At 47.1% G+C, this 14379-nt stretch overlaps 1 protein-coding gene across 10 annotated transcripts in view; it reads left to right on the top strand.

The window, feature by feature from the left end:
* Window positions 1-14379, top strand: part of BEND7 (BEN domain containing 7) — an 88445-nt gene that overhangs the window by 63099 nt on the left and 10967 nt on the right. For 2 of the 10 annotated variants that reach the window (XM_077758482.1, XM_077758472.1), the window contains exons 6-8: window positions 1319-1438; window positions 8026-8079; window positions 11736-13906. In XM_077758482.1, the coding sequence (XP_077614608.1) occupies window positions 1319-1438; window positions 8026-8079; window positions 11736-11797 (236 nt within the window). In that variant the 3' untranslated portion in view covers window positions 11798-13906. Of the gene's footprint in view, window positions 1-1318; window positions 1439-6725; window positions 6826-8025; window positions 8080-9653; window positions 11085-11735; window positions 13907-14379 lie in introns of those variants that run through there. The other 8 variants (XM_077758479.1, XM_077758474.1, XM_077758475.1 and 5 more) reach the window with 7 other exon arrangements.

Raw genomic sequence — 14379 nt, forward strand, 5'->3', positions numbered from 1 at the left:
CTATTTGTAAAAAAAAAAAAAAAAAAAAGAAAAAAAAAAAAGAAATTTTGCAGTTTGGGGGCACCTGGGTGGCTCAGTCAGTTGAGCATCTGACTTCAGCTCAGGTCATGATCTCATGGTTCATGAGTTCGAGCCCCACGTTGGGCTCTGTGCTGACAGCCCAGAGCCTGGAGCCTGCTTCAGATCCTGTGTTTTCCTCTCTCTGCCCCTCCCCTGCTCACACACTCTTTCTCTCTCTAAAATAAACATTTTTCTAAAAAAAAGAAACATATTCTTACAGTTTTATATAGTTGAATCTGTCAAGGTTTTCCTTTGTCATTTCTGTTTTCAAAAGAAACCTTTAAAGATTTAAAACCACCAGTATTTTAAATACCAAGAAGGCAGTGTGAGTGGAGGCCTCGTCTTCACAGAGAGCACCGCAAAGACGGGTGTGCAGGCGCTCGGGAGTGAAGGGGGTCAGAAAGGTCCACGGCAGCTCCGAGCTGTGCAGCCACACGTGGTGCGACTTGCGTAAGGCCACTGTCCTGTGTCCCTCTCGTCCTGTCCCAGCATTGTCTCCAAAGCTCCCTCTGTGCTTATCACGTAGCTCTCCTTGGTGCCAGCACAGCCCGCGACAGGATGACTCCAGGTACAAATGGGGACTCTCATTAAGACACAACCGCACAGGGGCGCCTGGGTGGCTCAGTGGGCTAAGCTCCCGTCTCTTGGTTTCGGCTCAGGTCATGATCTGACCGTTCGTGAGTTCGAGGCCCCACTTGGGCTCTGCGCCTGCTTGGGATTCTCCCTCCCTCTCCCTCAAAATACATACATAAACTTAAAAACATACAACTGCATTATTACTGAGTACTGACCAAGTTAGTAGGAATCACCACGAGAACACCATCTTTCTGTGTAACCTTGCATGGGATTAGATTTAACGACAGTAATAATTTATTTGCTGAATTTTTTCATGGGGCCAGTGGACCCACAGGAAGCATTTTCTTCTCTGCCCGTAAGACACATATATGTGGGTGTAGAGCAAGTGGACAGAGCAGTACCACTCGAACTGCTTATATTTTATAGCCGGGTTCATTCCGAAGCACAGCACACTGGATGTAAGCAGGGCCCCCGCCAACCTCCGTCTTTACCAAAGGAACGTAATGTGGGTATTGAAGACATGCACCGCAGAACTAATGTCTTCTAGAAATACACCTTCTTTTTTTTTTTTTTTTTTTTTTTTTTTTTGCTTCTTGGGATATATTCCTATTTCAGATCTGCATGTTTTTTTTATCTGCTAAAGTATTTAACAATTTTAACAATATTTCACATTTTCTTTCAGTCTTCACAGAAAAATACTGTACCGCTAATCACGTGGATAAACTTCCTGGCCCTAGAGACTGGGTACAGATTCTACAAGATCAAATTAAACTGGCCAGAAGAAGGTTAAAAAGAGGCTCAGGTATGAATAAGCTGCGAGAAAATAATTGCAGAAGCCCTCTATTGAAATCCTGGACAGTGTAAAATAGAATTCTGTGCTCTAGGGTATTTTCACCATCTTTTTGTCTTTTGAAGGAAAAGCTCTATCTAATGTGCTCTGGTTTCTAGTTTCAAGTCTTAGGCAAATGCGTTTGGAAATTCACCTGACGATTAAATAGTAAAAATTGTGTCAGGCTGTTTAATAGTATAAATGAAGAAGGTGGCCAATCTCATTTGTGGCCTTATGTGTCTCATCTGTGAAACTGAGTGTCTCTTTTGTGATTGCCTTCTGTTTCCTATTGATCTTTGTTTGTTTGGATCTACATGGCTTTTTATAAAAAGTACCAGTTGCTTAAGGTAAAAAAATAACAACATCCCTCCTACCAGAAACACCACATGAAATAGAGTAAGTCAAGTGTGTATTTTTCAAATCTGGCTCTGGCGATTCTGAGAGTATTTTAGTTGAATTACGACTATTTGGATTTGGTCATGTGAGGCCTCAGATGATTGTGAGCCAATTTACCAGTGAAGAATCCGTCTGAGGCCAGTGTTCTACCATCATGTAAGAGTAATCGTCTCTAGGAGGCCACAGACCTCTAGATACTATTTTTAAAAGAAACAAACAGGAACACGTGGGTGGCTCAGTCAATTAAGTGTCTGACTCTTGATTTCAGATCAGGTCATGATACCATAGTTCATGGGTTCGAGCACAGAGCCTACTTGGGATTCTCTCTCTCTCTTATCTCCCTCTCTCTGCCTCTCCCCCACTCATGCTGTCTCTCTCTCTCTCTCAAAATAAAAGGCAAATAAAACAAACAGTTCTGATCAAACCTCCGGACACCCGGCCTGCCGAGCACCTCTGTGTTTCTTTAGCTGGAGGGCGCCCAGTTTCAGAGACAGGCTCCAGATGCTGCCGCACATCTGGCTGGTACGGAGGCCCAGGACGGCAGCACACATGCGTGGGCCCGTGTCTCTAGCAGCCCCTTTACACGTGCACTCACAACGTGCTAGAGCAGGGAGTCCACCAGCGCCGGGGGGAGAGCTCCGGGCACAGGCCGGGAGTGCACTTGGGGCAGGAGACACCCGGTAAGGGACGGAGGGCGTCTTCAGTGTGGGAAACCTTGCAGCTCGCTTCTGTACAGTAGCTATCAGGACCCTTCAAGTATTTAGCTGTAGGTGATTTTTTTTTTAATTAAAATCTTCCCTCCTCCCCCCCTTGTTTTTTTAAACCTTTGCTTCCTTTTATACTAATTGATGCTCTCTTTTATTTTTTTCTTAAATAGTTTATTGTCAAGTTGGTTTACATGTAACACCCAGTGCTCATCCCCACAAGTGCCCTCCTCCNCACTTTATAAAGAGCATTGGGCTACTGATACTTGTCGTTGGTGCAAACATATAGTAGCCTCAGGGCAGCAAGTTGAAGCGGAGGCCAGAGGCCGGAAGACCTGGTTCTCAGGTCTCTCTGCTCCTCACCAGCCCCGGACCTCAGGCACGTCACTCCGCCCTCCAGTCCTTGGTGTCTCTGTCGCGAAGCAGCCAGAAAACCAGAGCCTGCTTCACAGCTGTCAGGAGGTTCCAGACATCTGTCAGACATGAACGTCTTCATAAAGGAAATGAGTGTGCCCTCTGAAAGTGTATCAGGGGTGCTGGGGAGCCTCCCCGTGTCCCAGGTCGGGGGGAAGCACCCCGCTGTGCCCGGTGGCCCCTGCTCCTGTTGTCCCAGTATAACTGCGACTGATGCCCTCTTCGCCCACAGACGTTTTCAGTCTTGGACAATAGATCATCCGCTCGCCCTTCCCCCAGCTCTGTTTCCTCTGCCTTCCTTTTCTTCATCTACAAATCATCGCAAATAAACCCAGCGAGGTACATTGGAAAGAACTGGTCCAAATTCCCAGCTCCCATCTGCCATCTGCAAATCCCTGGGACCTTCTCTGAGCCTCGGGCTTCCCATGGATATAATAAGGCTAATATCTACCCCTCGGGTGTTTTCAGAGTCAGAATCAGACGATGTTAAGTTCTGCCACCAATATAGAGCTGACGCGGACTACTTAGAAAGTAGTGCCCTTACCCTCCTTCCCTCTGGTAACCCAGAACAAAGCAGAACTCTTCCTTCATCCCTACCATTTCCTATATTTTTAATGTGTATTTATTTAAGAGACAGCACATGTGTGTGGGAGGGGCAGAGAGAGAGAGAGAGAGAGAGAATCCCAAGCAGGCTCCTTGCTATCGGCTCAGACCCCAACGTGGGGCTCAATCCCACAAACCGTGAGATCATGACCTGAGCCGAAATCAAGAGTTGGTGTCTTAACCGATTGAGCCAACTGGGAGCTCCTATCCCTGCCATTTCTTAAAACCACTAAGGTTTTTTTCTGGAAGGTGTTGGTCAAATTTCCTTCCAAAGGGTTTGCATTCCCTGAATTGGCTTCTCTGACCCGTTTAGAACGCGTTGCGTTTTGCCCTCCGGCCCCGCACCCCTACAGACACCCTTGCTGTGTCCACGAAGGAGATCGGATTCCCTTTCTGTTACATCAACACTCCATTTGACCTGCGTGTTGATTTTGACTCCATCAGATCTCACCCTCCTTAAAAGTCTCTTCCCCTTAAAAGTTCTGGGGTTTCCCTGTCTTTGCCTCTCCTCCCGGGTCTCCGGCACTGCCTTCCGCCTCATCCACGGCCTCCTCCTCCTCCTTCGGTCTAATCCACGTTCTAAAAACCACGTGGTTGCTTTCCATTCCTGGTGCTGTTCTCATTCTAAAGCCTCACCCGGGACTTGAACTGTCCCACCGTGACTGGCTCACCAGCTCCAGATGTGGCCATGTCCCAAGACCCTAGACTGCATCCCCTGAGCATTACGTCAGAGCCTGCCCCAGCCCGGATTAGACACTCCTAGCTTCCTGTCTTCCCCAAATACAATCCCCTGCACATGCCCCTCCAGCACGGCCCGCGGGCCCCTTGACAGGCTAGGCTCGCCCTCCTCGCCCACCTCTCCTCCTGCCAGACGCCGGTGCCTGCCCGGCCTCACCGCCAGCTCCTTACTCTGAGACAAGCTGGGCTCCCACACCCGCGCGTTCCCTCTGTCCGGAAGCCAGCACCTCCTCTTGTCACAGATCTTAAAGGTGACTTCCTCCCAGAGCCTTCGGTCTTCTGCTGCCAGAACGACACTCCGGTCTCCTCCACCAACCACGTCACCCTCAGGAGCAGAGTCTGCATCGGGGTCGTGTTTCTATCCCAAATGTCTAGAATGGCGTGTGGCACATCGCACACACACAAGAATATCTGTTGAATGTCCCTCCACCTTCCTTGTTCTCCTTCCCACAGACGGGCCAGTGAACACATTTCTTAGCCATCCAGCATCTGTATTAGTAACTCACATGACGCACACATCTCACACACGTGTGCCTGCCTCTGCCCAGCAGGGTCCCACCTGCAGACCCTTCCCTTCCTGCGGGAGCGCCCTGTTCGCTGGTCATCATCATTTTCAATTCAGGACATTTTCACTTCTGACCACCGATCCGCCTCAGCAGTTGTGACGGGCGCCTTGGCACTTCCCCTCCACCTTTACGCCAGGTTCCTTCTGCATCTGCGAAGCGGGAGGTGGCTGGAGGACAAAACTAGCCCTGAAGTATGGGCCCAGCTAGACCAGGTGTCAGCACATCAGCAGTGACCCACCACATAGGCTCAATCTCCTGATCTTATCAAAATTCTATTACACTTCATTCTCCTCAAGGGCCATCAAAGTGGGACCCTCCAGGTGGGGAATAGACCCACTCGCCTTTCCTTTCTGAGCTGATGGGAGCGGAGAGGCCAGGATCAATGATGTCTCTCCCTCTTGTGATTTTTGTCTTGATTACTCCCTGTCCAAACGATAACACAAACAGTGTCTCAAAGACGTTCCACACCTTCAACCTCATCTATCATATCTGGCTCAATTCCTGGAGTGAGGTACAGACTCTAACTGGGCAAGCTCATCAACTCAGTGCTCAAGGAAGCCCAAACCGCCTCTAGGAAGGAGAAGTGCCTCATCCAGATCTGAAAGGTTGTCCTGCGAATCCAAACAGAAACTCATTTGGGGCTCTCATCACATGTGATAATTTTTTTTCTGTAACTGGAATGATTCCTTTCCCGGTGTGGATTTTTATCATTTTCATTACATTATTTCCTCAGAGCTGAAATCACAATTTTTTATTTGTGTTAGATCTAAGAGTAGAGCTGTCACTGCTATTAAATTTTTATTGGACTTGCTCAATCTTTTCTAAATTTCACAACTTGACTGTCACCGGAGAAGAAAGACCGTGAGCCTGTGGTTACAGACAGATGTTATAATTAAATTTCAGTAACACAGCCACGTTCTTCATCCGTGACACTTGGCCCCGTGCGTGCAGCTAGCACACACTAATTTACATATAATAATTTGTCTGTTTTTCGGATGCGTATGTTCTGTTTTTCCTAAAGCACAGAATTGCATAGGCCTGGGTTTTATAAGTGGGGATGGCTGAATTACAAAGGGAAGGGCTCTGTGATAACTACATCGAAAGCCCTTTTACATGTAAAGTAGAGAAAGTTACTAAAGTATAAAATGAACTGGAAGTTGAAGATTTAAAAAAAATTAGCTCATAGTGATGCACAATGACGTATATTTGGATTATTAATAGCAAAGAGATTAAGAACCTGACTCACTAGCTGCATTCCCTTAGTCAGTCTCTCTCTAAGTTTATTTATTTATTGTTTTTAGTCTTCTCTATACCCAGCGTGGGGCTCGAACCCACGATTCTGAGACCCAGAGTCCCATGTCCCACCAAGCCAGCTGGGCACTCCAAATTACCTTAGTCTCTTAACCTCTCTCTATCCCAGTTCTGTTTGTTAAAATGGACTTAAAAACAGGCCTGCCTTGTAGGGTTTTCTAAGAGTCAAATGACACAATGTACATAAATTGCTCAGTAAACATCTCATAAATGGTGGTGGCAGTCGTTGCTCTTATTATTACTGAAGACTTTTTTAAAATCCTAGACAATTAAGGAACCACCAGCTAGCTCATCTCCCCACTCAAATTCAGTCAAACCAATTAGAAGAAAATAATGCCTTCTTAATGTAAAAATAACACAAGTTCGTTATTTTTTTAAATATATAGAACGATTTTAAAAACCCAAAGAACAACACTGTCAAGGCCTATAAGCCTTTCATCCAGAGAAAAATGCTGTTAACATTTTAGTATGTCCTGTACTTCATCTGTAAACCTATTTTAAAATGTTTACTCTCTCCATCTATCCTAGCGCTTGAGTCGAATGCTATTAAATGTTCACCTACAACATCGTTTTAGAGGAGAAGAGTAGACACTCTTCTCCAGCCCGAGCTGGTCTTGACTCCGGTGTCCCCACTGGGCATTTTCTTTGTGGTGGATTTAGCAGGTCAGCGACAGGAGTGTGTCGCAGTCTGAGAACAAGGTGTCAGAGAGTGAACTGGAGTGGAAATCTTTGAACGTCTCCAGCCACATCTGACCCCTGATTGTGTTTAAAGCCACAGCAATACAAACAGGAACATGATATTACTTTGGCTTCCCACCAACTCAGCGTTACAGCGTGGTGGCAAATGGCGGCCCCACGTGGCGGGCCTTGTGTGCACACGTGCAGGGCGAGGAACCTCACCCCCGGATGTAGGGAGCTGTCGGCCAGCTGTAATGAAATGTTTTGACCTGTCTGCAGCATGCCTGGGAGACTGACGGGCCCATCGGTTATCAGGAGACAGATGAGCACTTTCTTTTCTGTACGTGGTGGAAGGTTTTCTCTGACTGAAGGATCTGCCTTTGGAAAACCCTTTAGGAGATGAAAACATATCAGACCTGAGCAGAGGTTTGCCTTTTGAAACACAGTGGTGACAAAGCTTTTGAAGATACACTTATTCCTTCTGATTTTTCCCTGTGACTGAACTGATGCCAATGTCCAGCCATCTCCAAAGAAAGGCTGATTCTCAGATTCCCTGAGCCTTCCTCACAGGGATGGTTAGGATGGTTCTGGGAATGACCAGGGAAAANATGGTGACAAAGCTTTTGAAGATACACTTACTCCTTCTGATTTTTCCCTGTGACTGAACTGATGCCAATGTCCAGCTATGTCCAAAGAAAGGCTTGATTCTCAGATTCCCTGAGCCTTCCTCACAGGGATGGTTAGGATGGTTCTGGGAATGACCAGGGAAAATGCCACAGAGATTCACTGACCTCAGTGCCTTTGATGATCATATTTAAGCAATTCACCCCAGATTCTGGGCGAAGATTTACGTCCCTGCAAACAAGTGAAAATGAACTGAAATCATCAATGATTGATAGAATAAGGTCCACAAGATAACAACAACAAACAAAAAAGTGTAATGCAGGAGCAAACCTCTTATTACCTTTAAGAAAATGTTTGATTTAAATAAGGGTACTAAAATCTGTAATGCGAACCGACAGAAGCTGAAAAGGGGAAAGAAAGTTGAATGTATTATGCATGCTGGAGTTGTGAAATTGTATTACGGTATTCGATAAAATGAATGTGCTCCCTGAAACTAATGAGATTTGTGTTTTCTGTTTGCCACCAGCAGAGGTAGCGGACGGTGATGAGAGACTGGACGGCATCTCTCTACCACCAACAGGTAAAACACATTTACATTTTCATCACCCGCTGGAAAATACAGCCCATGAAAATATTTGCATTGAAAATGTGTGTCATGTCAGAGAGGCAGAGGCTTGAGCACACTGCTCCTGGCCCAGACCCTAGGAACCAGAGCTTCTCAGTGCCTTGTGCTCAGAGATATTTTTACATGGAGTATGAAAAGCTCCATTTTCCTCACACCTTGGTCACAGGCTCAAGAGCCTCAGAACAGCACATCCTAAGAACTTAACGTCACACCTCCCCAAACCTGCGGACATTGAAAGTACTTTAACAGGAAATGATATTTCTTTTTGGAACAAGGATCACCTGTTCTGTGATGAAATTCATGTCCGTTCTGTTCTCGTCCAACTCCCCCAAAAGGGTCTGGAGAGGCAGTCGATCAGTCATTGCTCTTCATTATACTGAGCACCGACGAATATAGTGTTTTAACGACGTGACTGAATAAACCAGTCCGTCTGTCGTGGGTGCACATTCCTAGTACTAGACCCAGATCAGCTGAATAGAACGTGTTTAAGCCACAGCCTCCTGCCTCTGCATTGGCTCCTCCCCCCAAGAGCCCAAGAGACAGGGGTCTGAGCGATTTGCCTCGTGATCATGTATTCCCGCTGTAATTGTGGGGACTCTTCACTGAGTGCCCTCACAAAACTACCTGAAGATTATCTGCCCACCAAACCGATACCCTGAAAAACCCCTCTAAGTGAAAACGCGCAATTCCAGATTCGAGGTGGCAAGTTTTAAACAGAATTTGGCAAATCTGAGTGCAGTCGCCAGCCTCTGTAGGAACTCGGCTAGGTTGCGTGTTCCTTGATGACGCTGGTCCTGGGATGGCAAGGCAGGCAGAGCTCACGGGTGTAGGACAGGCGTGGGTGAGCCATGAGAAAGCTCAGCCGTGTCAACGATGCGGAACTTTCTCCGTCACTACGTAGCTAAGCAACAGATGGATGGACAAACAAATGAGATGAGCCTCCTGGTGCAGAAAGGACCTGCTTCTATCGAGTTCTTACCATACATACAGCCATTATGTGAAGGGGATTTCTCTCCTGGTTTAGTTCTGTTTCCACGTTTGTGAATTTAGATCATTGAAATGCATGATCTCTATTGTTCCTTCCCATCGCGTCCTTGTCTGTCAGGACAACTCGGATTAGCCTTGCTCTTATCGCACCTGGCCCCTCCCAGCAGGTGCAGGAAATAGCACTACCAGTAATGAAACTGTGCATCTGGGGGGGGGGGCAGACTCCCCCGCCAGCCGCCCCCGCCCCAGTGTCCCCAGGGCATTTGTGCCGCCCATCCTCATGGTCTTCTGACACCCTGGACATGGCTGTTACTAGAAGTACTACTGTCCGCACTTGAAGACCATTCCCCCTTGAAATAACACCTTTGCATTTTCCTGTCTGAAGATGGAGGCAGAGGGATGTTTCAGATGAGGAAGCTGCACACGGGATGATAGAACCGTCACACGGAACTGAAAAGAATGTCAAGGAATCTGAGAAAGAAGGAACGTTAGAGATCATCTAGTCCCATCCCTTCTTTTTATCCAGTCCTTTTATTTTACAGGTAAAAAGCCTGAGGCCCAGAAACACTAAATGACTTTCTCCAGGTCTCACAGCTGGTTGGTGGCCTGGCCGGAGCCCCGGCCTCTCGACTTCCAGCCATTACACCGCATAGCTTTCTTACACCTAAGCCAAAGCCAGCTTCTCTGTGCATGTTTCCTAAAGATCCTAAGAGCTGATGGATGTACTAATCCCCGTAGGATTCCGTTCCAGTGTCTGTCTTCACTATTAGAATGTCTGTCGTCGCTAAGTCTACCCGAAATGCTCCTGCAGTTTAAACTCACTTACTGGAGTTCTTTCTCAAATCCTGCCCAAGGCCGTGACGCCCTAGCCAAGCCGTAGGAGACCGCAGGTCTCTCCCCTAGACTACGGATACTTGATACAAATTCCTCAGCAGCATGATGCATCCGAGCGTTTATGATTTAGAGGAGGGGGAAGAAGTTGCACAGTGGTGCTCCGATTTCGCCAGTGAAATCAGAGCATCTTGACAAGACTAGCACGTCGTGATGGGCCCTCAAGTAAAATCCCAGGTCCGGGCAGCGTCTTTGAACACAGCGCCGCTAGTGACCCTTCCCTTCCGTGTGCCCTAATGAGGCTGTCCCAGAGGTCAAGTCCACCTTTCTTGCACAGGAGACTCACTGGTCACACGTTTCTTCTCCGGTTTAGCTGAGCTGAACCAACAGGTGGTCCTATTTCTTCTTTTCTTTTTTTTTTAATTTTTTAAATGTTTTTATTTATTTCTGAGAGAGAGAGAGTGTGAGCAGGGGAGGATCAGAGAGAGAGGGAGATACAGAATCTGAAGCAGGCTCCAGGCTCTCAACTAGCTGTCAGCACAGAGCCCGATGCAGGGCTCGAACCCACGAACCGTGAGATCATGACCTGAGCCGAAGTCAGATGCTCAACCGACTGAGCCACCCAGGCGCCCCCAGGTGGTCCTGTTTCTAAAGACTGAACAACACCTTTATTACCCTCTTAAGGTCTTTTTCCTCTTTCCAAGTACGCGTGTGTTGGGGAAGGCGGGGGAGAGGGGTGTAAATCCTTAAGTGTTTCTAATAACTAGGATCGAGCAGGTCAGGGTGAGAGTCAAGACAGTCTAGGGACATTTGCTTTCATCCACTACTTTCAAGCAGCCTCTGTCTGTCTAGCTCCCACCAGAGCGCGTATGGCTTTTACAGCGGAAAAAACGTAGTTTCTTAATTTCCTGCCCCTCACAACCCTACCAGTAAGTCCGCTTGGGTAGCTCCTGGGAATCCGCACCGTCGGGTTCTGTGCACCAGCGCCCCCGCTCAGGGACCTGCCTGTGCGAGGCAGGCGGGATGCCGGGTGTGGACTGTGCTCTGGCAATCGCAGAGCCCCAGGACTGGGGAGCGCTTTGTGCTGGGGAAAAAAGTAAAGCGCAAGAAAAATCGCAACAGTGCTTTCTAAATTTTACAAAGGAGGCATCTCATTTTTAAGTAGGAAAGTGCANTTGTTTCCTGAGGGCTTTTTTTTTAACCTAACAAGCATTTTCTGTTTTTCACAAATCTGCCTACATGTGCTTTCAATAGCCGCATCATGTTCTTTGTTACAGGTGAAGTGTGTCTTATTTAGCCACTTCGTATTCCTGGACAATATGTGGACATACCCCAGCAGTAACACACATTCACGGACTTCCCTTTAAAAATCTTCATTACATACTTTTTTTTTTTAATGTTTTATTTATTTCTAGGAGAGAGAGAGCGTGAGCAGGGGAGGGTCAGAGAGAGGGAGTCACAGACTGAAACAGGCTCCAGGCTCTGAGCTGGCAGTCAGCACAGAGCCCAACGCGGGGCTCGAACCCACAAACCGCGAGATCATGACCTAAGCGAAAGTCGGACGCTTCACCGACTAAGCCACCCAGGCGCCCCTTCATTACACACTTCTGACATTGCTCACGTAGCCCAGCTAAAGCCTTGGCTGAAAAATTAGTGATTTAAGTATGAAACACAGGCTTCCTCAGCGGGGCTCTCTCCCCACCCAGTGTCCCCGCCTCTGGCCCCGACGTAGAAAACTGTGCAGCTCTTCTTGGGAGAAGTGGCCCCCCTTTACTGTCTTGTCTCTGTTGTAGGTAATATATTTGACACCAGGAGAGGAAACACGGAAGACCCAGAGCCAGATTTCACTGCCTAGACCTCCCTTTTAGTGACAGTGCTCATGAGCCCACATAACTCTCCCATTCGAATTCCCTCAGAGATGCACGGAGCGTTTCAGGTTCCTGCCGAGTGTGGGTGTTCTGTGAACGTTCCCCGTCATACCTGCAGAGTTTTCATCTTCTTTCTTTGTACTCCGTGATCAGGCAGCCTCCAATTTGGTATAAGAGTTTTAGAAATCATTTTTGAAGAGTTGACTCATTCGTCCCCGCTCGGAAGTCCAGCGTATGACCCATTCGGTTCATGGCTCACTGAAAAGCAGAGTTCTCTCTGCTCGTTTTTCTCATAAGCTCAAGGTGAATAGATAGAGTTCTGACGCATATTTATTTTAATGTGCGCTGCATCGATGCAGCTTACAGGAGAGCAGCTCTTTCTAGCACTGAGGGAGCGGTTGTGAAGGCCAACGTTAACGAGGCCTTCCGCAGCCTGGAAGATGAAAAAGTTGTTTGGGGAGACAGGCTAGCTCTGACCTATTAGATGAAATCGTTTGGGACATCGGCTCTTCCAAAAATGGCCATTTGTAACTGAGTAAGAGCAAATGATCTGTGAATTCCTAGGAAAGAAAAACCTTCAACACAGTGACAAAATAACTAATTAAAAAGTGAGAAACCCAAAGTAACCAGTGACCGGCACGATACCTAACAACTGTTCTCACAGACGGCTTAGACTGAGCCGTCCGGTGTTCGGGCCCGGCGTGGCGGGCAGCCGCAAGGCTCCTTGATATTCTATACTTTATTTGAGTCCCGGTATACCTGCCTTCCTCTTCACGTGAAAGCAACATACGAAAATATGGGCTTGTACTAAAGCAGTATCTTGCCATGTTTTACAGAAATATTTACCTCCAGAGTCCCTTCTCCGAAAAGATGGTGACTGTAAACCGTTTTCCTCACAAACACTGCATGTAGACCTCATTCACTGTATAAAGCAAATTACCGTGAGATCTTTGGCGCTCGACCCAGAGGCCAAACGTTGGCTGGAAGGAAATGTGGACCGTAGAAATGCCAAGCCAGAGGTGGGGAAACGGTCGTGCTCACGGTTTCCGACCTTTGCCTGGCACTTCCGAAGGCTTAGAGCGGCAGAGCTCAAAGTTACTGTGTAGGCGCCCTGTCCAAGGCCCTCGTGCCGTCCAACTCTGGACCTGAGCCGGGAGGGGCTCCGGGGCGGGTCAGCGGCCCACTGACCAGCAGCTCATCAACTGGAGACCGTAGGCGGCTTCCCTGAAATGTGACAGAACTGGCTCTAGGTGTGACTCGTGGAATCAGTCTAACTGCGAGACCGTGGCTTCTCGTATCTGTGTGTCTCCTGTCTTACTTCTGAAGCTGTGAGGGAGGTTCAGAGAAACCGTTCGCAGCACACCCTAGAGGTATTATCAGCCTTTTTCATTTTAGGCCAGTTGGTGGTCCCTTCCCTGAGCCCAGTCCTGGGGGGAAAACACTACACACCAGGGCTCTGGTTTTTCTGCAGCGTAGGTTTGAAAAATTTGTCTCCTGCCCCTCAGAAGGAAATCTTTCTCAAGGGAACTGAAAAGATTCCTTAGTGACCTTTCCACTCTGTTACAGTTAGATGAGCGTGTTGCTAATAAAGGTGGAAACATTTACCTTACACCCGTGGGATCTGTTAAATCTGCATCATGAACCTTCAAAAGCACTTCCTTCCAAGCCTGGGCGACTGCTTGGAGTTTTCAATACTTGAGGAGGAGAGGGGATTGTTCACCTCACAAATACGTGCAATGCATCCACAGATTGGAGACACATATCACAAAACGGCGACAGTAAAATCCTATTTTGTACGTTCAAATTGTATTTGTGTTTACTTCCTGTGACTACTGTTCAGACTTTATTCAGAAATCCTTTTTATAGGCGCTCTTAGCAAAAGGAAAAATTCCGTGTCTATGGATGTCTCAATCTTCTGTATATACGTTTTATTAATATGTAAATATTTAGATTTTTTAAAATTACTATGTTCTTTAAAAAAAATTTCAACACAAGGCTAGTTGTGAAAATGGTGTATAACGTTGTGTTGTGATATCAATTCCCAAGATGCTCTTTATGTCCGTTCCAGAAGAACACAATAAATTACTTTAATTGAGCATGCCTGTTCCGTGCCTGTGTGCCAGTCTTGTGTTTATGAAGAGGAGTCAGTGCTAATCATTAATGAAAAGGTATTTATTAATACTCTGGGGAATCTTACACAGAAAGTTGTATCTCCTTAGGAAGTTAATTTTTAAAAATAAACAAACCAGACAGCCACCAGAAAGAGCGGCTTCAAATCTAGAAAGTCCCAGGCTCCACCTGGCAGTCAGATCACTGTCTGTAGCAAGTCCCACAGTAACACTTGAGCATTAAGTGCTGATAGAATTGAAGCCTAATTTTAAATGAATTAGGTAGCTTTATAATCTTGACTTAAAAGGTTAAGCCCTGCTTCTATGGAAACAACACATCAGAAGAACAAATCAATCTTCTCGAATGCAAAGCGGCTGGGAAAACGTAATTGCTTTGTTCCCCCCTCTGAACACGGGAGGGCGCTGCCCCTCCCCCGCGCCCGCCCCACCCCCACCCTGGC

The sequence above is a fragment of the Crocuta crocuta genome, unplaced genomic scaffold, assembly GCF_008692635.1.
Source record: "Crocuta crocuta isolate KB4526 unplaced genomic scaffold, BGI_CrCroc_1.0 scaffold32, whole genome shotgun sequence".
NCBI classification, from domain to species: Eukaryota; Metazoa; Chordata; class Mammalia; order Carnivora; family Hyaenidae; genus Crocuta; species Crocuta crocuta.